This window comes from Rhinatrema bivittatum, chromosome 7, assembly GCF_901001135.1.
Source record: "Rhinatrema bivittatum chromosome 7, aRhiBiv1.1, whole genome shotgun sequence".
Classification (NCBI taxonomy): domain Eukaryota; kingdom Metazoa; phylum Chordata; class Amphibia; order Gymnophiona; family Rhinatrematidae; genus Rhinatrema; species Rhinatrema bivittatum.
Window position 1 is genome coordinate 278,527,436 of NC_042621.1, and position 20,814 is coordinate 278,548,249.

The window sequence follows — 20,814 nt, forward strand, 5'->3', positions numbered from 1 at the left end:
TGTTGAAATAAGCAAGCTTTGGCCATCTTTCTGTTTCTCTGTCGACAAGCAGGGCTGGATTAGCCATGATGCATGGGTGACATCATCTGATGTACCGAACAGACTCCTCTCTCCAAGCTAATAGAGCTTTTTGGTGTACTGAGCATGTTTGGGAATTCCAGCACTAGCATTGCCTCGCGCGCCCTCCGTCATTTTTTTTTCATCCAGGCTTCAGGTCAGACGTATACCCTATCACTGTAAAAAAAACAAAAAAAAAAAAACTGTTACTTCATTAATATCTTTAAGAATTTTTTCACTTACTTAGTTGCCTCGCTGCCTCGGCAGTCCCCCCAAATAGCACTTTTCATAAGTACATAAGATTTGCTATACTGGGTCAAACCAAAGGTCAGTCAAGCCCAGTAACCTGTTTGCAATAGTGGCCAATCCAAATCACAAGTACCTGGCAGGATCCCAAGGGATGGATAAATTCCATGCTGTTTATCCCAGGGATAAGAAGTGGATTTCTGCATCTCCACCTTAATAAACGGGCGGCTGCTGCCCCCCCTCCGATGCAGCACGTGGTAGATGGCAGGCGACCAGGAAGCCCACCTGCTGTTGGTGGGGAAGCTCCTCCCATTTCCCTTTCTCCCCTCACCTGGCTCCCGAGTGGCCCAGCCATATCGAGCCCTTACTAGGTGGGTTGGGGGAGTGGATGGGGTGTTGTCTTCACCCGGCAGAGTAATGCCTTGGCTGCAGTAGGAAGCATCCATATGCAATCAGACAAACAAACTCTTTCAGTCTTTATTTTTTTTAACCATAACCACCCCAGCAAGTAAGGAAACTTCTTGTTGAGGCTTTATCAGCCTTTTGCTAGTTTCATTGACTTTTTTGCTCTGCTATGGAGGGGAGAATATTTTCATTAATTAAATGTTTGTACCAACTGGATTGATCTGATGGGGTTGGTTATTTTCTTTTCACTTGATGATGAGGTTGGATATCTGGAAGCAGAAATAATCATAGAAGCATTAACATAATGGTAGATGGGAAAGTTAAAAATGTTGCACTTCGGAGCTGGTGGAAAATCAGTCTTTTAAAAGCTCTTTGAAAGATATAAGATACCCGTAGCTTTTTTTTTGTAATGTAATGTTTATTGGATGAAGCGATGTTCAGCAGAGTCAGGAAATTTGAAGGTGGATGTTGATTCTTGAAGCTAAGGGATGATACATTTTAGGAGAAGTCCATAGGAATAAAAGTTGAAAAGTTTACCTTGTTAAAGTTCTAGGATTGGTATTGATAGACCATTGTGATGTTTGTTGTCAGTGAGTTGCCCAGGCGTGAACAGCTTAGTATCTTGGAAAAGGTGAATCTAGGCTGATAATAATGGAAGCAGGAACTTTAGCATAATAGCAGTATTAAATAGTCTGAGCAGTTTCAAATCTTGTGTATAGCTGATTACTGTTGAAGTATGTTAACAGTTTATTGCATCTAAGTTTAGGAGGACATCTCTATCAGTGGGTTGTTTTTGTTTTGTTTTTTTTTGTACACTTTGGCTGGTAATACAGTTTAGTCCTGGGGGAATTTGCGCAGAATTCCCCCCTGTGCAGAATTGCCAAATTCTGAGCAGAAAACAGCAGAGGAGACCCCAGCATGCCGCGAACGGAGCGTGCGAAGATGAAGGCCCCTGTGTGCTGCGGACACGCTCCGCTTGTGGCGACGATGAAGACCTCGGTGAGAGTGAATGTATGTGTGTGAGAGGAGAGGGAGAGGTGTGTGAGAGAGGGGAGGGTGACAGAGCAGGGAGAGGGGAGGGTGAGAGGGGGAGGGGGAGGGTGAGCAGGATGGTGGAGAGAAAACATGGGAGGTGAGAGAGCGGGGGGGAGGATGCTTGAGTGTGAGTGCCAGAGAGAGGGAGCCTATATGAGGAGATTGTGAAGGAGTGTGTATGTGTGTGAGAGATTGGGAGTGCGTGTGTATGAAAAAGGTATTGTATGTATGTGAGGGTGCTAGCCTGTGTGAAGGGATTGTGTATGTGTGACAGAGCCTGTGTGAAGGGGTGCATGAGAGAGAGACATAGGCAGCCTGTGTGAGGATGTATGTGTGAGAGAGAAAGGGAGCTTGTGTGGATGTGTATGCAAGAGAGAGGGACCCTGTATGAGGGGATGTGTGTGTTAGTGTGAAGGGAGCCTGTATGAGGGTGTGTGTATGTGTACTAGAGAGAGGGAGCATGTGTGTGAGAGAGGGAGAGACAGAGGGAGCCTATGTGAGGGAATTTGACTGTGCGAATGGGGTCAAACTCTGGGACTGGCGATAGAGTGGAAGGGGTTGAGCCTAGAGGTGGAAGGGAGAGATACTGGCAGGTGGAGAAGTTGGGGCCTGAGAGGGCAAAGTGGCCAGGGGAGTAGGGAGAGCGAGTGGAAGGGAGACTCTTACAGTGAATTTATAGGGAAATTCTGCTCAAAATATTTAAAATTCTGCATCTCTAAGTATTCAATTTTTTCTGTATTAATTTAAAATGTAATTACTTAGACTGTCATGTAAATTGTGTTATTTTGACCAATATAAAGTTTGCAGAATTTTCTGTTTGTGTGTGCAGAATTTCCCCAGGAGTAACAGTTATAGAGTTGCAGCAAGAAATCATTCACTGGGTCTTGCGTTTGAGTTCTATTTGCAATGTATATTTTTTTTTCGGGGAAGCAGGAGCACAGTCAAATTCCATAGGACAAACGTCCATAGAGGAAGGTTCAGGGCTGTCATCTTTGCACTTGAGAATGAGAGAGAGAAAAACAAGTGCCTCTTCAGCATCTCCTTCAGTTTGGCATCAAGTTGAACATCAGTACTAACAGCTGGAAGTCATTACGTTCAGGTTCATGAGCTACTAAAGGTCAGGTGGAGAATGCTGCTATCTTCACCTCCAGTGTGCTGATGGTTAGCAGGAAGCAAGCAGAGTCTGGGGATGACATTTTCCAGATGCAGTGGCGAAGTTGAGTAGATGAACTGAAGTAGGACCAAACTTGTAGTTGATTGCTGAGAATGTTTCTGTATAAATTCAAATTAAAGGAAACAAAGTGGTTATCCGGTAGAAATTGCAGTTCACAGTGCCACTCGTAGTCTGGAGAGGCTCTTGGCGTAGGTTGCAGTTCTTTCAATCAGGAAGAAGATTGAAGCTTTTGCAAGATTAAACCTCAATAAGGTAAAAATATTTCAGTTGCAGGTAATGAAGTCTTGGTGTTCCACCTGGATTACTGGAAATATTCAGCTGGATTGAGGGTAAGAGGCAGTTCAGTAGTAAGTCAAAATCTATTCTGGAGATGAGGTATTCTGGAACAGCAGAGAAGTTCAGCGGCTGGTAAGATTTAGGCGAACATTTCTGTCAGGATCAGGCATTGCTGTGAGTCAATATGAAGAAGAATGGTGGTTAAACATCTCTTGTGCAAAAGAACAGAAACGGTGTTTATCAGGAATAGAAGCAAGCACATGTCTGTGGTGGGGCCCCGATGGCCCCTTTCCATTGTAGTTTGTAGTAATGTTCCAGCACTTCAGCGCTTGTGCCAGCTGTAATTCAATGCCTAAGTTCAGCAGCGTGTTGAAGTGCTACCAAGTAGCTCCCACACCTAAGCATCCCTCAACTCTGGACAATTTGACTTTCTGTTAAGTGAAATCTGAATGTTTTACTCCATCTGTGCTACACCGATGTTAGTGAGAGGAGTTTTACAGCAGTAACACAATTTTGCAAATATGAGGTTAGGTAGAAGAGAGGAGAAACGTGTTGCCTTTCTTATGAAACCAGGTAATATGGTTGTTTTCTGAAAGCCGTTTTCTCAGGAATGATACATTAATTTCTAGTTTAGAACACATATACAGTAACTGTTGTGTTCTATGCTGGTGTTGAGGCTATTTGGTCATTAAATATAAACCGTCTTGTGAAAAAATAACCAGAAAGAGAAATATCCCTGAATATACCTTTTTAAGCAAGGGTTTGTAACCTGGGGTCCATAGATGGGCTTCATGGGATCTGTGAACGGGACACACACATTTTTTCGAGTGTATGCATTTGTGCATTTTTGTGGGGAGGGGCTCTATAGCTTTCAACAGATTCTCTAAGGTTTCAGTGACCCAGAAAAGGTTAAGAACCACTGCTCTAAAGTTTTCCTTTGGTATGGCAATAAAGAGCTAAATTAAATTCATCTTTTATGCTTTTCATTTTACAGGTCTCCGGAATTTAGTGATTTTCTGAGGAAATGTTTAGAGAAGCATTTAGATGCAAGATGGAATACACATCAATTGCTGCAGGTAGGATATGGCCACAGAGATACAAGTGACACAGAATTTATATGTCTGATAAGCAATACTGTAAACTATTAGTACACAGGACTCGCTAATAAGCTGCTTTTGTCTATGAGAAAGCTGAATTCTTTTCAGCTTTTGGGATAACTTTATTTGTCCAAACATGTTATCTAAATATGTCATACTTGAGCTTTCAGGATCCCATAGGTCTCTTTCTGCAGGGTATAGAAGCTGGCAAATTAATACATTGGAAGGGGAAACATTTTTTGGGGTGCACTATGGACTCTTTCTGCTTTTTAAATTAAAAACAAAGCAAGACTTTTGTTGGGAAGGGATGGATGAGGCAAAATGTTTTAACTACTGAATCTCACTGTGAGAGATTGTGTAAATGTGTACTGCAAATATTTCATTTATTTTTATTTTTTGTCACAAATAGCATCCATTTGTTACCTCTACCACTTCCAATAAACCAGTCAGGGAACTTATTGCAGAAGCCAAAGCTGAAGTATTGGAGGAAGTTGAAGATTCTAAAGATGATGAAGAAGAGGAGGAAAATGAAAATTCCTTGGTGGGTTGTTATGTAGATCAACATTTTTGGTGTCTGTATTTATTTATTTATTTATTTATTTAAAAAAAATTGTATTTTGCTGATCACAAATCTCAGTGGATTATAACACTGCATTCACATTCAAGTTATAAAGTACAACACTTATACAAATAATGAAAAACAGGAGTCACAAAAGACTAAGCAAATGATACACTCTACAAAACATACAGGTAAAAACAAATTTAAATCTCCCTATCCGGGATACTTCATCCTGTTTAGCTGCCTGACGGATTGAATGCGAGTGAGAAGAACTCACTCGCATTTTTAACAACTTCCTAAAACGAAGCAGATCATTCTCCACCCTAACCTCATATGGTAGCTCATTCCATAGTAAGATAGCAGCTGTACTGAACATTCTGTTCCTAGATAGAGCAAGTTTTGAAAATTTAGGGGCTGGTATCTCAAGCAAGTTTCTGGTGGCTGAACGCAGTGAGTGGCCTGGATGATGATTTTAGATGAAGGAAGCAAAGCACTGGGGAGCAAGATTATGCAAAGTTTTGAACACCAGGCAAAGCACCTTGAATCATTTTCGCCAGACAACTGGAAGCCAATGAAGTTTAACAAGTGAAGGAGTTACATGCTCACTTAGTGTGGCACTGTTTACTAGCCGCGCTGTGGAATTTTGAACTAATTATAAAGAATTGAATATTGATAATGGTAGACCTAGATATACAGAATTACAGTAATCAAGAATTGACATGGTTGATTAATGCTTGAGTAATAGTATGAAAATTATAAAGGCACACACAGCTTTACAGAACCAAGCATCTGCATTTTATAATATGGGGACTGAATGATTGTATTAATCTGTGGGCGTATTGAAAACAATGAATCAATCAGAACACCCAAATTACGAACTTGCATGGAAATTGGGATGGACTGGCTCTTGAAATTAAAAGTGGCAGGCATATCAATCATCTTGATACGAGATTGATATGAATTTTTAATATTTATTATCCTAATGTAATTACAATTAAGTTTATATACTTGCATGCAGTGAAATTCATTGTGCATATACGCCTATTGATCATTTCTGTAATGCTGCTAGATGTATGCAGTACTGTACAAATGGTAAGAAAATAATTGAGTTATTTTCGTAAATCATAACTTCAATAAATGTTCTTACACTTCTAATCAGGAATGTTTTTCTTTCATTTTGAGTGCCTATGTTCTATCTTTTTTTTACTATTTAAAAAAATTCAAAACTTATTTAAATTGAAACTAGTTATCACTGAGTTTTAACATTGTAAGCATTAGAGACGTTTATATAGTATTCTGAAATGTATTTACATTTTATTTTGCTTTGATTGTATTATCTTTTCTTTAGGCAATTCCTACAAACAAGCGTGCCTCCTCAGACCTAAGCATTGCTAGCTCAGAGGAGGACAAACTCTCCCAAAATGCTTCACCGTTGGAGTCTGTTTCTGAAAAAACTGAGCTGAAGGCTGTAGAGGATAAAACCGGTCACAAACTATCAGAGGAAGAGCCATCTGCTACTGGGCTTGAACCGATTAAGGTTGAGAAAATGAATGAAAGTATCTCTGCAATAAGTGCTGAAGATATTAAGGAGGTACACAATGGTGCAATATTAATAGAAAAGAATGAAAAAGATGAAAGACCTAGTGAGGAACAAATAACCAGAAAACAGGAGGAAGTCATTGAAGACCTTGAGTCTGAGAAAGAAAGCAAGGAAACACAAAAGGAAGAGACTATCATACCACCTCAAGAAACAGACTCTGAAGGCAGTGAGATAAAAGAGATAAACTCCGTGGCAAAAAATGTTATGAAAAGTGAGGTAACTGAAGAAAGTAAGCTGATCAAATGTAGTGAAGCTACAGACAATGTGAAACCTGAAGAAGTAATGCCTCAAGGAACTGGAGAGACAGAAGAAAATGAAGGAAGAATAGACAGTGCAGAAAATAAAAATGAAAGCACGCTAAACAAAGCAGAGAATGAGGAAAAAAAGGATGACCATCAAAAGACGCCACCTAAAACAGCCCAGAAAGATGAATCAGAGAGCATGGAGGACATTCAGTTTGGAGATGGTGAAAAAATGGCTGAGGTAGACCAGATACCTGTAGACAATGGTGCTGACAGTATCCAAGAGGCTGATAGCATTCTGGTGACTGAGAGCAATAGTGCTGTGAAAGAGGCAGAGATAGACCAAAAGCCAGTAATTACTGCAGCAGAATGGGCACAAGAAACTGTCAGCACAGAGGAAAGTCCAAAGGATGGTAGTGATAAAATAGACGAAACAATAAATGGTGAAATTGAAGGTGCTGCTGAAGTTAAGAGTGACAGCGGTGAGAATGAAGAGAATGTAGAAATGTCTGAAGTAAATCAAAACCCAATAGAAAATGCAACTACAGATGCTGAGACAAATAAGATGGGCAAAGAAAATACTCCATCTTCTTCTGAAGTATTGAACAAACCCAAGTCTGAACCAGTGGAATCTCTGCCGTCTTTAATTCCAATGATCAGTATTGTCTCTGAGGAAACTACTCAAGAAAAAGAGAAAACATGTCCTTCCACCAATTCTGAAACTTTGCAACAGCCAGAACCTGAAAATCAAAAAGAAAATGACACTGATTCAGGTACCGGATCCACAGCTGACAACAGCAGCATCGACTTGAACTTGTCCATATCCAGCTTCCTAACTAAAAACAAAGAATCTGGATCCATGTCTTTACAAGTAAGTGTTTAGATTGAAACTATTCAATAGGATATAGATTGAGTATGAGACACTAACATTGTGTTAAGAATGTTTGAAAAGTAGAAATGGACTGCAATGCAGATTTCTTGAATCTGCTTTGCCATTGTAGGTTACTGTTCATTGTATATGGCTTAAATGTCTATAAGCATCTTCCAGATGAGCATGTATCTAAACCAGGACATTAGTACCTTAGTGAGAAAATAGAGTGGAACATGGGTAGTAAACTTGAATTTAACACACAAAAAAAAACTGTATTGAAGAAAGCATTCCAGTTGTTTAGCAACATGAGAAAAAACATGGCCTCACCACAGCACCAAAGACTTTATCATGGTGCATCCATCCCTGGACAATTGACTAATAATGGCCAGTTCGTCGTGAACAAAGTTTAAAGGTCTTTGAAGATTAGGTAGTGAACTTTATGAAGAAAAATCTGGTTCTTTTGCAGTCGCTGAAGCATCTAGGAGCTCATTTTCATACCAGTCAGCCATGTTTTACTGATATGGAAAGAATAGTCAAGCTTCAGATTCAGTTGCAAGTTTTTATTGTATTTATTTATTTATAAAATTTTAATTACTGTCATTTAGAAGGTTCTATCACAACAGTTTACATAGATTCAAGATAATACAAATAAAATCAATAATAAAACAATAGGCTAATACATTATTCAGTAGTCTACAAAGCATCAAAAGAAAATATAAGTAAAATTACGCTTACTATGTCATCCGATTTCTCTCATCATAGGCCTTGCAAAATAACCAGGTTTTCAAATCTTTTTTAAATGTTTTCTGATTCTCCTGCATTCTTAGGTTCTCAGGTAATGCATTCCAGATTTTTGGTCCTGCAAGAGAGATCGCCCTGTTTCTGATCTGTTAGATGTGCTGATTTTAGTGTTGGTATAGAGAGAAGACCCTTGTTATTGGATCTAAGGTTTCTTTGTGTAGTATGTAATCTTATAGATGCATTTAATCATTCTGTTCCTTCCCCAAAGATTGTTCTGTGTAGGATACAGAGAGCTTTATATTCTATGCAATATTTTATCAGGAGCCAATGTAATGAAATCAAAACCGGTGTGAAATGATAGTTGTTTTTTGTGTTGGTCAATATCCGTGCTGCGGTGTTTTGAAGTACTTGTAATGGTCGGATTGTTGATTGTGGAAGTCCTAAGAACAGTGCGTTGCAATAATCCAAGCTTGAGAACAGTAAAACTTGAAGGACTGTTCTGAAGTTATTATGATCTAATAGGGATTTTAGACTTTTGAGTGTTTGTAGTTTATTATAACCTTTTTTGAGTTTATTATTATGTTTATTTAAATTAAGTTCAGAATCTATTATCATGCCAAGATTTCACGCATTATTTCCAATTAAAAGACTCATTTTGTTATCTTCTAGTGTCAGTACTGACGGTTTGATACAGTCAGCTCTGCGATCTAGAAATATGATTTTAGTTTTATCGACATTTAGAATCAGCTTCATGTTTGTTAAAAGCTGTTTGATCAAAGATAAATACATTGCTGTCAGCTTAAGTGATTCATATATTGAATTTTTAATCGGAATTAAAATTTGCACATCGTCAGCATAAACATAGTGAGTGAGACCAAATCCACTAAGAAAAGGACAGATGGGAATCATATAGATGTTAAAGTTGCTGATAATGAAGATCCCTGTGGGACTCCAGTATCATGTTCATTTTTTTCCGAAATTGTATTGATTTTTATTTGAAAGAACCGATTAGTAATGTATGATTCGAACCACTTGAGAGTATTCTCTCTCAGCCCAATTTCTCTGAGTCTATCTAAAAGGATGGAATGGTTCACTGTATCAAAAGCTGCTGACAGGTCTAATAATATTAACAAATAGTTTTGTCCACTGTCAAATCGTCTCAGGATGGTGTCATTCAATGCAAGCAGAAGTGTCTCCGTACTATAATGCTTTCTAAAGCCAAACTGGATGGGATATAAGATGTTATTGTTTTCAAGATGTTCCGAGAGTTGTTTTTGCACTACCGTATTTTCAGGCGTATAAGACGACTGGGCGTATAAGACGACCCCCAACTTTTCCAGTTAAAATATAGAGTTTGGGATATACTCGCCGTGTAAGACTACCCTTCTGTGTCACTACATAACCATACTGTATGTGGTACCCAGTATACAACAACCAGCCAGTCACGACAAGCAATGTACCTTACCGGCGATTGGCTGGTTGTTGTATTCAATTCCTACTTGGATTGGTCAGCTCTCCCTGCCTGCCCAGCCCTCCCTGTCTCCAAGACTATCAGAGCGGTAACGCATCCCTCTGGCCCACCCTTGTATCCTATTACCGGTACCTCCTTCTCTGCCTCTCAGATCTCGCTCCTGAGGACTGCAATGAAGCGGCGCAGACGTGCATGTGCGAGAGGCAGAGAAGGAGGTACAGGTAATAGAGATGTGAATCGGAACCGGAATCGGTTCTGATTCCGGTTTCGATTCACATCGTGTTTTTTTTTTCATCCGGCCCGATCGGGTTTTTTTTTATCGGCTGCGCCCGAGCCGATAAACAAAAAACCCACCCAACCCTTTAAAACTAATCCCTCAGCTTCCCCCACCCTCCTGACCCCTCCAAAACCTGCCAAATTAATTAAATACAACCCACCACCCTCCTGACCCCTCCAAACCTGCCAAATTATTTAAATACAACCCCCCACCCTCCTGACCCCTCCACAAGATCTGCCAAATTAATTAAATACAACCCCCACCCTCCTGACCTCTCAAAGACCTGCCAAAAGTCCCTGGTGGTCCAGCGGGGGTCCGGGAGCGATCTCCTGGACTTGGGCCGTCGGCTGCCAGTAATCAAAATGGCGCCGACGGCCCTTTGCCCTTACTATGTCACTGGGGTTGACCAATGGCAGCGGTAGCCCCTGTGACATAGTAAGGGCAAAGGGCCGTCCGCGCCATTTTGATTACTGGCAGCCGGCAGCCCTTTGCCCTTACTATGTCACAGGAGCTACCGCTGCCATTGGTCGACCCCAGTGACATAGTAAGGGCAAAGGGCCGTCGGCGCCATTTTGATTGCTGGCAGCCGACGGCCCAAGTCCAGGAGATCGCTCCCGGACCCCTGCTGGACCACCAGGGACTTTTGGCAGGTCTTGGGGGGTTCAGGAGGGTGGGGGGTTATAGTAAATTAATTTGGCAGGTCTGGGGGGGGGTCAGGAGGGTGGGGGGTTTTGTTAGATTTTTATTTTTTTTTATATTCTCTCCATAAGACGCAGACATTCCCCCCCCCCCCCCCCCCCCCCCCCCAACTTTGGAGGAAAAAAGTGCGTCTTATGGAGCGAAAAATACGGTAATTATTCACCCTATAAGACGACCCTTGACTTTTGAGAAGATTTTCAGGGGTTAAAAACTCATCTTATACGCCGGAAAATATGGTACTTTTTCTGTTAATTTTGCTAAAAAAGAGAGATTGGATATCTGTCTGTAATTATTCAACACTAGGGGATCCAGAGTGGGTTTTTTCAAGATTGGTTTGACTATTGCTCTTTTGAGTATTTGCGGATAATTGCCCTCCTGAAGTGAAAAATTGATAATTTTTGCAACTGGGGTCGAGATAGCATCAGCCAGTCTTTAATGTGGGAATGGGGATATTATCAATAGGGTGTTACGCCGGATTCATTTTTGTGATGAGCTTATTAATTTCAGCGGGAGAAATAATATTAAAATTCACCCAGTTGATACATTCTCTGGTGCTCATATTAATTGAGCAGTTTATGGAATTGTCAATTCCATTTAGTAAGCTTTCTATCTTATGCTTAAAAAATTGAGCTATTTTATTACATTTTGATTCCGGTAAAGTGGTGTTGTGGTCAGGATTGCTAGTTAGTTTTTGGATAGTCGCAACTAGAGTTCTTGAGTTATGTAGAAAATTCTGTATTTTTTTGCTATAATACTCCTTTTTAGTGTTGTTGATAAGTTTCTTGTAATACGCTAGGCAACTTCTATATGCTGACAGATTCGAAATGGTAGGATATTTCCTCCAATATGTTTCTTTTTTCCTCCGTTTTTCTTATTGCTCCAATTTCTATATTGTTTCAAGGCTTATGATTACTTTTCGAGTTTTTTACTGTTTTAATTTTTACTGGGCTTAATTTATCAGCTATGCCATTAAGTAATTCTAGCCATGAGCAGACAGCAATCTCAGAAATCTACATTTTCTGTGATTTGTTCAATTTCACTTAACAGGTCTTCTGTCTTTATTAATGGACGATATGAGAGAGATTAATTTTGGGAACTTTCAGTTCAAGAAAGTGGAGTAATAGTGACTGATGATTGAATTAAGAAATGATCAGACCTTGAGTATGTGTTGTGTTCAGGGGGCTATCAGTTTTAAAATTTATGAAAATCAAATCTAGGGCATGCCCTGCCTTGTGAGTGGGATCTAATGTAATGAGTTCAAAGCCTAGGGCAGATAAGGTTTCAAGAAGGGTATTGCAAGTAGTGGACCTTGGGTAGATGTTCATGTGCAGATTTAGTCCTGAGGGCCAGAGCACATATGCGGCCTCTTCAGACTTCTCTCTTGTCTCACTGCTCCCCGCCCCCCCCCCCCCCCCCCCCCCAAATTGCAGGATTATGAAGATCCTCTGTCAATGACTGTAAGGGAGAAGCTTTCTTGGTGGACAGATTCCATAAACCTTGTAAAAGGAATGAGCCTCAAACCACCCTTTTGGACTGTGGTCATTTCAGATGCATGTTTAGTGGGCAGGGGAGCCTAATGTTGTGATCAAGTAGCTTAAGCTCTGTGGACTAAGTTGGAGGCCATAGGATCTATCAACAGGCTGGAAACCAGGGTAATCAGGCTAGTTCTGTTACACTTTCTATCCTTAGTGAAAGGAGCTGCAAGCCAGATGTTCTTGGACAACGCTACAGCGGTAGCTTATGTGAACAACCAAAAAGGCACTTGGAGCCTAATGATTGACCAAGAGGTGGGTCTGTTCTAGTGGGCGGAGCAGAATCTCCTGGAAATCTCAGCGACTCACATTGCAGGAGTGGAGAACATCTAGGCCAGTTTTCCTAGCATGAATACATTGGTCCACAGAGAGTGGAAACTCAGCTGTAAAGACTTTCAGAAGATGTTAGACTGGTGGTAATCTGATGGCACTCAAAACAATTCCAAGACTGGCAAGTTCTTCATCTCCAATGGAATTTATGCCTTGATTCAGCTGTGGCCAAAGAATGAGCTTCGTTTTTCCTCCCTGGCCCCTCGTAGGCAGAACCCTGAGGCAGATAGATCTATCATTGGTAATGCTGGGGGCTACAGATTGGCCATGAAGGCCATAGTATGTGGCTCTAGTGAGGTTGCTGTTCAGTACTCTTTTTGAAATTTGAGATTTGTTACATCAAGGCCCTAATCTTACGGCCTGGCCCTTGAAAGTTTATGCTTGCACAAAAAGGAGTATTCTCACAGGACAAGCAGGATGGTTGTCCTCACAAATGGGTGACATCGAGGATGGAGCCCACCACGGAAAACTTCTGTCAAAGTTTAAACAGAACTTTGACTGGCCCCTACTGGGCATGCCCAGCAAGGCACTGACCCTGCAGCCAGCAGGGGTCTCCCTTCAGTCTTCTTTTTTCCGCGCAGCAGTTGCCACGCGGTGAAAGGAGCTCTCTAACCACGTTCCTGACAGGAATTTGGAAGTTAATTTCCTAAGAAAATTTGCCCCTCAGGGGTCTCCCTTCGACAAATTTTTAGTCATCTTACGGAACCCGGTAAGTTTTTTGCCTTTTTCCATCGACTACCGTCGAATTTGGCCCTTGAGGCCTGTTGGCACTTACCGATCCCCAGCCTAAATTTTGGCTTCAGGCCATGGCAACGGGGTTCCACCGTTGTCCGGATTGTACCCGGACTATGTCCATCACAGACCCCCACAGGGTTTGTGTGATGTGTTTGGGTAGTGAGCATGATGTCCTGACTTGCACCAAATGTGCCTTAATGACACCCAAGGGTCGCAAAGCCAGGATGGAGAAGATGGGGCTCCTCTTCCATGCACCCACCCCAACGCCATCGATAGCATCGACGTCATCTGAACCGGCACCGTCGAAGTTGTACCATCATCGTCAACCCTCCGGTGACCGTCCGCCATCGATCGCTTCTCGGCCGTCGACTCCCGTCCCTTCCCCGGATGGGCGAGGGGATCGGAAGGAAAAGCACCGCTATCGACGGCACAAATCTCGGCCTGTCGAGGATCCACAGCCATCGACCTCTGCTCAAGCCGAGCCACCGACAAAGAAGCCGCGAACAGACCGGACACCCTCCACGTCTCGTTCGCAGGCATCGAGGAAACCCTCACCCTCCCGGGGTGCGGGGGCCGTGATCCCACCGGTTACGGTGGTCCCTCCGGCCCTGCCTCAGCCTCCCTCTCCCGTCGAGCCGGGTATGGTTACCCCTGGTCTCCGGGCAGAACTGGACCGGCTGGTCCAGGAGGCCATCGAGAAAGCGATGAAGAAATTGCAACCTCCATCGGCACAGTCTCCGGCACCGGTTCCAGTGCCGCCCCCGGCACCGACACCGGCACCGGCTTCGCCACCGAGGAGGGAACCGACCACCGAGCCGTTGATACAAGCGCTAGCACCGCTACTGAGCCGCATGGAGGCGCTCATGACGGCCCTTCCATCGGTGATTCCAGTGCCATCGACAACACCACCGTCTCCGACTGGATTTTCATCGGCAGGAGAAACACCGTTCCGGATTCCCCCTTCCGGGGTGTTTCCATCGGTGCCTTCTGGTATATCTCCACCGATATATCCTTCGGTTCCATCCATTCCACGCCAGGCACCGATTCCATCGACAGCACCGAAGCCATCGATGCCATTTCTGGTTCCACCTACGGCACCGATTCCGCCTCGGTTTCCATCGATGCCTTTAGAGCCTCAGCCAGGTCCATCAGGGTTACAAACCCCACTTGATCCCTACGATACCTGGGGTGATGATGATGATACATCTTCTGACACGGATTTGCCTTCGCCTCCATCTCCTACAGAGAGTAGAAAAAGATCTCCTCCTGAGGATCTATCTTTCATTAATTTTGTGAAAGAGATGTCAGAAGTTGTACCTTTTCAACTACAATCTGAAGCTGATGACAGACACCAGATGATGGAACTCCTTCAATTTCTGGATGCTCCAAAAATCATCGCTTCCATCCCTATACACCAGGTGTTTTTGGATCTGCTCAAGAAAAACTGGGAATCTCCTTCATCAGTGTCCCCAGTTAACAAAAAAGCTGACTCCACCTACCTTGTCCAGTCAGCATCAGGTTTCCAAAAACCTCAACTGGATCATCGCTCTGTTGTGGTTGAGTCCGCGCAGAAGAAGGCCAAGCGTCTTAAGCCACACTCTTCTACCCCACCTACCAGGGACAACAAGTTCCTAGATAGTGTTGGACGGAAAGTCTATCATGGAGCTATGTTGATTTCACGCATAGCTTCATATCAACTTTATATGACTCAGTACAACAGAGCCATCCTTAAGCAGATGCAAGACTATGCTGACACGTTACCAGACCAATACCAACCGCAGCTTCAAGCCCTTCTTCACAAGGGATTTGAGGCAGGGAAGCACGAGATTAGGACTGCCTACGACATATTCGATGCTTCCACAAAAGTTTCAGCCACAGCCATCTCAGCCAGACGTTGGGCTTGGTTAAAATCATCCAACCTTCGCCCAGAGGTTCAGGATCGTCTTGCTGATTTACCCTGCTTAGGCGATAATTTGTTTGGAGAGCAAATTCAGCAGATTGTGGCGGAGTTGAAAGACCACCATGAGACGTTGAAACAACTCTCATCTGTCCCACCTGAGCTGACCTCCAAACAACCGCAAAAGAAAGACTCTAAGAAGTCATTCTTTCGACCACGCCGTTATTACCCTCCATCGGCCAGGCCTCGTCCAGCTCGATCCTCTACTAGGCCTCAGCCGCGTCAGCCTAGGAAACAAAGGCCTACTGTAGCCCCTCCTCCTGGGCCTGCGGCTGGCCTTTGACTCCCCTGTAGGGAACACATGCCAAACCCCTCTTCCGGACATCCCTGTAGGAGGTCGACTGTACCATTTTCTACAACCTTGGTTGCAGATCACCTCAGATCAGTGGGTGCTAACAATTATCGCACAGGGTTACCACCTCAACTTCATAACTCTTCCGGCAGACTCCCCGCCTCTTCAAGCGTGGAGTCTATCCACCCATTTGGCTCAATTACAACAGGAAGTATCTCTTCTTCTGCAATCAAATGCTATAGAACCCGTTCCTCCCTCTCAACGAGGCAAGGGATTCTATTCCAGATACTTCCTAATACCAAAGAAATCGGGGGGACTACGTCCCATTTTGGACCTTCGAGCCCTCAACAAATACCTTCAAAAAGAGAAGTTCAAATGGTAACCCTAGGCGCGCTGCTCCCTCTGCTACAAAGAGGGGATTGGCTGTGCTCTCTCGACCTCAAGGACGCTTATACCCACATTGCGATCACACAATCCCATCGCAAATATCTGCGGTTTCTAGTTGGCCACGACCATTATCAATACCGTGTCCTCCCTTTCGGTCTAGCTTCTGCCCCACGAGTCTTTACCAAATGTCTCGTAGTGGTAGCAGCATTCCTCAGGAAGGAAGGTGTCCACGTCTACCCATACCTGGACGATTGGCTAATCAGGGCCTCCACCCAACAGATAGCTCAATCCTCCCTAAAATTGACAATTCAAACACTCCTTTCCTTAGGGTTTCTCGTCAATTACGAGAAATCTTGCTTAGTCCCGTCTCAAACCTTATCCTTCATTGGAGCAGACTTGGACACCTTGCAGGCAAAGGCTTACCTTCCTCTTCAGAGGGTCCACACCCTAATATCCCTGGCTCGCCAGCTCCAGTCTCAGAACACTGCCACGGCTCGCCAGTTCCTCATTCTCCTAGGACACATGGCATCCTCTGTTCAAGTCACTCCCATGACCCGACTAGCCATGAGAGTAACACAATGGACTCTACGACACCAATGGATTCAAGCTTTTCAGCCTCTGTCCTCCATAGTCACAGTCACACAAGCGCTGCGCCTATCCTTAACCTGGTGGACGACTCAGGTCAACCTCCTTCAGGGCTTACCCTTTCTTCCACCGGATCCGCAAGTAATCCTAACCACCGACGCTTCTCACATCGGTTGGGGAGCCCATGTGGACGACTTTCAAACCCAAGGGTTATGGTCCAACGAGGAAGCCGAACACCAGATCAATTTCCTGGAACTTCGAGCAATCCGCTATGCGCTCCGCACTTTCAAAGATCATCTCTTTCATCAGATAATCTTAATCCAGACGGACAACCAAGTGGCCATGTGGTACATAAACAAGCAGGGAGGCACAGGCTCCTTCCTTCTGTGTCAGGAAGCTGCGCAGATCTGGGCGGAAGCCCTCTCCCACTCCATGTACCTCAGGGCCACTTACCTGCCGGGAGTAGACAATGTATTGGCAGACCAGCTGAGCCGTGTCTTCCAACCGCACGAGTGGTCACTCGATCCTCTGGTAGCGACCTCTCTGTTTCACAAGTGGGGTTCTCCCCGCATAGACCTCTTTGCGTCCCCTCAGAACCACAAAGTGGACGATTACTGCTCTCTCATTCGGAGCCAGCACTCTCGGCCGAGGGATGCATTCTCCCTCAAGTGGACAACCGGTCTGCTCTATGCATTCCCTCCACTTCCTCTTGTGTCAAAGACTCTCGTGAAGCTACGCCAGGACGGAGGAACCATGATCCTGATAGCACCTTACTGGCCACGCCAAGTATGGTTTCCAATACTCCAGGATCTCTCCATCCGCAGGCACATTCCTCTGGGAACGGACCCGCATCTGCTCACTCAAAACGACGGATGCCTCCTCCATCCCAACCTCCAAGCCTTGTCCCTGACGGCATGGATGTTGAAAGGTTAGTCCTTCAGCCTTTCAACCTTTCAGATTCCGTTTCTCGGGTCCTGATAGCTTCACGAAAGCCTTCCACAAGAAAGTCTTACTCATACAAATGGAAAAGGTACACATCATGGTGCACTTCTCAGTCCCTTGATCCCCTTTCCTGTCCAATCTCCAAATTCTTGGACTATTTATGGCAACTCTCTGAATCAGGTCTTAAAACCTCTTCTATCAGAATGCATGTCAGTGCGGTAGCCGCCTTCCATAAAGGTGTACAGGGTGTCCCTATTTCAGTACAACCCCTAGTAACACGTTTTCTTAAAGGCTTGCTCCATCTGAAGCCACCCTTACGTCCTCCGGCCCCATCTTGGGACCTTAACCTGGTTCTTGGTCGTCTAATGAAACCTCCTTTCGAACCTCTGCACTCCTGTGAGTTAAAGTATCTCACATGGAAAGTGTTATTCCTTTTGGCTATCACTTCAGCTCGCAGGGTTAGTGAATTGCAGGCCCTAGTTACCTATCCGCCTTACACTAAGCTCCTGCAGGACCGGGCGGTACTCCGCACTCACCCTAAATTTTTACCTAAGGTAGTTTCTGAGTTTCATATTAATCAATCCATCATACTACCTATCTTTTTTCCCAGGCCCCACTCCAACTCCGGGGAACAGACTCTGCATACCCTAGACTGCAAACGAGCTCTAGCTTTTTATCTAGACCGTACAGTTGCTCACAGGAAGAGCACTCAATTATTTGTCTCTTTTCATCCTAACAAGTTAGGACATCCTGTGGGTAAGCAGGCTCTTTCCTCCTGGTTGGCGGACTGCATTTCTTTTTGCTATCAGCAAGCTGGCATTCCCTTTCAAGACCGTGTGAAAGCACACTCTGTGAGGGCCATGGCGACGTCAGTGGCACACCTTCGATCGGTGCCGCTTCCTGACATCTGCAGGGCTGCAACCTGGAGTTCTCTCCATACCTTTGCAGCCCACTATTGTTTGGACAAAGCTGGAAGACAGGACTCCATCTTCGGCCAATCTGTCTTGCGTAACCTTTTTCCAACGTGATGTACCAACACCCTTCCACCTTCCCGGTAGGGTGCGGATGCCCTTTACCAAATTCCACCCCAGTTGTAGTGCCTGTTGCACGTCGTTGGGTGCATTTGGTGCAAGTCAGGACATCCTCAGCTCGGTACTCACCCATTTGTGAGGACAACCATCCTGCTTGTCCTGTGAGAAAGCAAATGTTGCTTACCTGATGTAACAGGTGTTCTCACAGGACAGCAGGATGTTAGTCCTCACGAAACCCGCCCACCACCCCGCGGTGTTGGGTTTGTTTTGTTTTTACTTTCTAGGCACTGCCTGTAGCTTTGAAAATCAGACTGAAGGGAGACCCCTGCTGGCTGCAGGGTCAGTGCCTTGCTGGGCATGCCCAGTAGGGGCCAGTCAAAGTTCTGTTTAAACTTTGACAGAAGTTTTCCGTGGTGGGCTCCATCCTCGATGTCACCCATTTGTGAGGACTAACATCCTGCTGTCCTGTGAGAACACCTGTTACATCAGGTAAGCAACATTTGCTATCTTCCACAGTGATATCTACCCTGACTTCAGTGCCAGGAAAAATAGTGGAAAGTGTTCTAAACATCAAAATCACAGAACATATAGAAAAACATGGTTTAATGGAACAAAGTCAGCATGGCTTTACCCAGGGCAAGTCTTGCCTCACAAATCTGCTTCACTTTTTTGAAGGAGTTAATAAACATGTGGATAAAGGTGAACCGGTAGATATAGTATACTTGGATTTTCAGAAGGCGTTTGACAAAGTTCCTCATGAGAGGCTTCTAGGAAAGTAAAAAAGTCATGGGATAGGTGGCGATGTCCTTTCGTGGATTGCAAACTGGCTAAAAGACAGGAAACAGAGAGTAGGATTAAATGGGCAATTTTCTCAGTGGAAGGGAGTGGACAGTGGAGTGCCTCAGGGATCTGTATTGGGACCCTTACTGTTCAATATATTTATAAATGATCTGGAAAGAAATACGACGAGTGAGATAATCAAATTTGCAGATGACACAAAATTGTGCAGAGTAGTTAAATCACAAGCAGATTGTGATAAATTGCAGGAAGACCTTGTGAGACTGGAAAATTGGGCATCCAAATGGCAGATGAAATTTAATGTGGAAAAGTGCAAGGTGATGCATATAGGGAAAAATAACCCATGCTATAATTACACGATGTTGGGTTCCATATTAGGTGCTACAACCCAAGAAAGAGATCTAGGTGTCATAGTGGATAACACATTGAAATCGTCGGTTCAGTGTGCTGCAGCAGTCAAAAAAGCAAACAGAATGTTGGGAATTATTAGAAAAGGAATGATGAATAAAACGGAAAATGTCATAATGCCTCTGTATCGCTCCATGGTGAGACCGCACCTTGAATACTGTGTACAATTCTGGTCGCCGCATCTCAAAAAAGATATAATTGCGATGGAGAAGGTACAGAGAAGGGCTACCAAAATGATAAGGGGAATGGAACAACTCCCCTATGAGGAAAGACTAAAGAGATTAGGACTTTTCAGCTTGGAGAAGAGACGACTGAGGGGGGATATGATAGAGGTGTTTAAAATCATGAGAGGTCTAGAACGGGTAGATGTGAATCGGTTATTTACTCTTTCAGATAGTAGAAGGACTAGGGGACACTCCATGAAGTTAGCATGGGGCACATTTAAAACTAATCGGAGAAAGTTCTTTTTTACTCAACGCACAATTAAACTCTGGAATTTGTTGCCAGAGAATGTGGTTCGTGCAGGTAGTATAGCTGTGTTTAAAAAAGGATTGGATAAGTTCTTGGAGGAGAAGTCCATTACCTGCTATTAGGTTCACTTAGAGAATAGCCACTGCCATTAGCAATGGTTACATGGAATAGACTTAGTTTTTGGGTACTTGCCAGGTTCTTATGGCCTGGATTGGCCACTGTTGGAAACAGGATGCTGGGCTTGATGGACCCTTGGTCTGACCCAGTATGGCATTTTCTTATGTTCTTATGTTCTTATGTTCTTACTGAAGGCCTATAAGAATTCCACTTTCCTGGCCTCTGTGTTCAGATCTGGAGTTTGAGGATTGTTGCAAGGATCTGTTTATTTGTTCAGATGGGCAGAGGAGAGGGTGGGTTTTTGTGTTCATAATGGAATCATGTTTAACTGACTACGCAGTTCTTTTGCCACAGTTATGTCCAAGAGGTTATAGAATATTTGTTCAGAATAGGGAGGGGGAGGGGTGGGAAGATGGTGTTAATTTATAAGGACACATAGAGTGTGGAACATATTCTTTTATGTTTTATAAAAGTGTGAA

At 43.8% G+C, this 20,814-nt stretch overlaps 1 protein-coding gene across 2 annotated transcripts in view; it reads left to right on the forward strand.

The window, feature by feature from the left end:
- SLK (STE20 like kinase) overlaps positions 1-20,814 on the forward strand; it is a 194,639-nt gene that overhangs the window by 80,639 nt on the left and 93,186 nt on the right. For both annotated transcript variants that reach the window (XM_029610310.1, XM_029610311.1), the window contains exons 7-9: positions 4,188-4,269; positions 4,700-4,831; positions 6,198-7,562. In XM_029610310.1, coding sequence (XP_029466170.1) covers positions 4,188-4,269; positions 4,700-4,831; positions 6,198-7,562 — 1,579 coding nt within the window. The remainder of the gene's footprint in view (positions 1-4,187; positions 4,270-4,699; positions 4,832-6,197; positions 7,563-20,814) is intronic.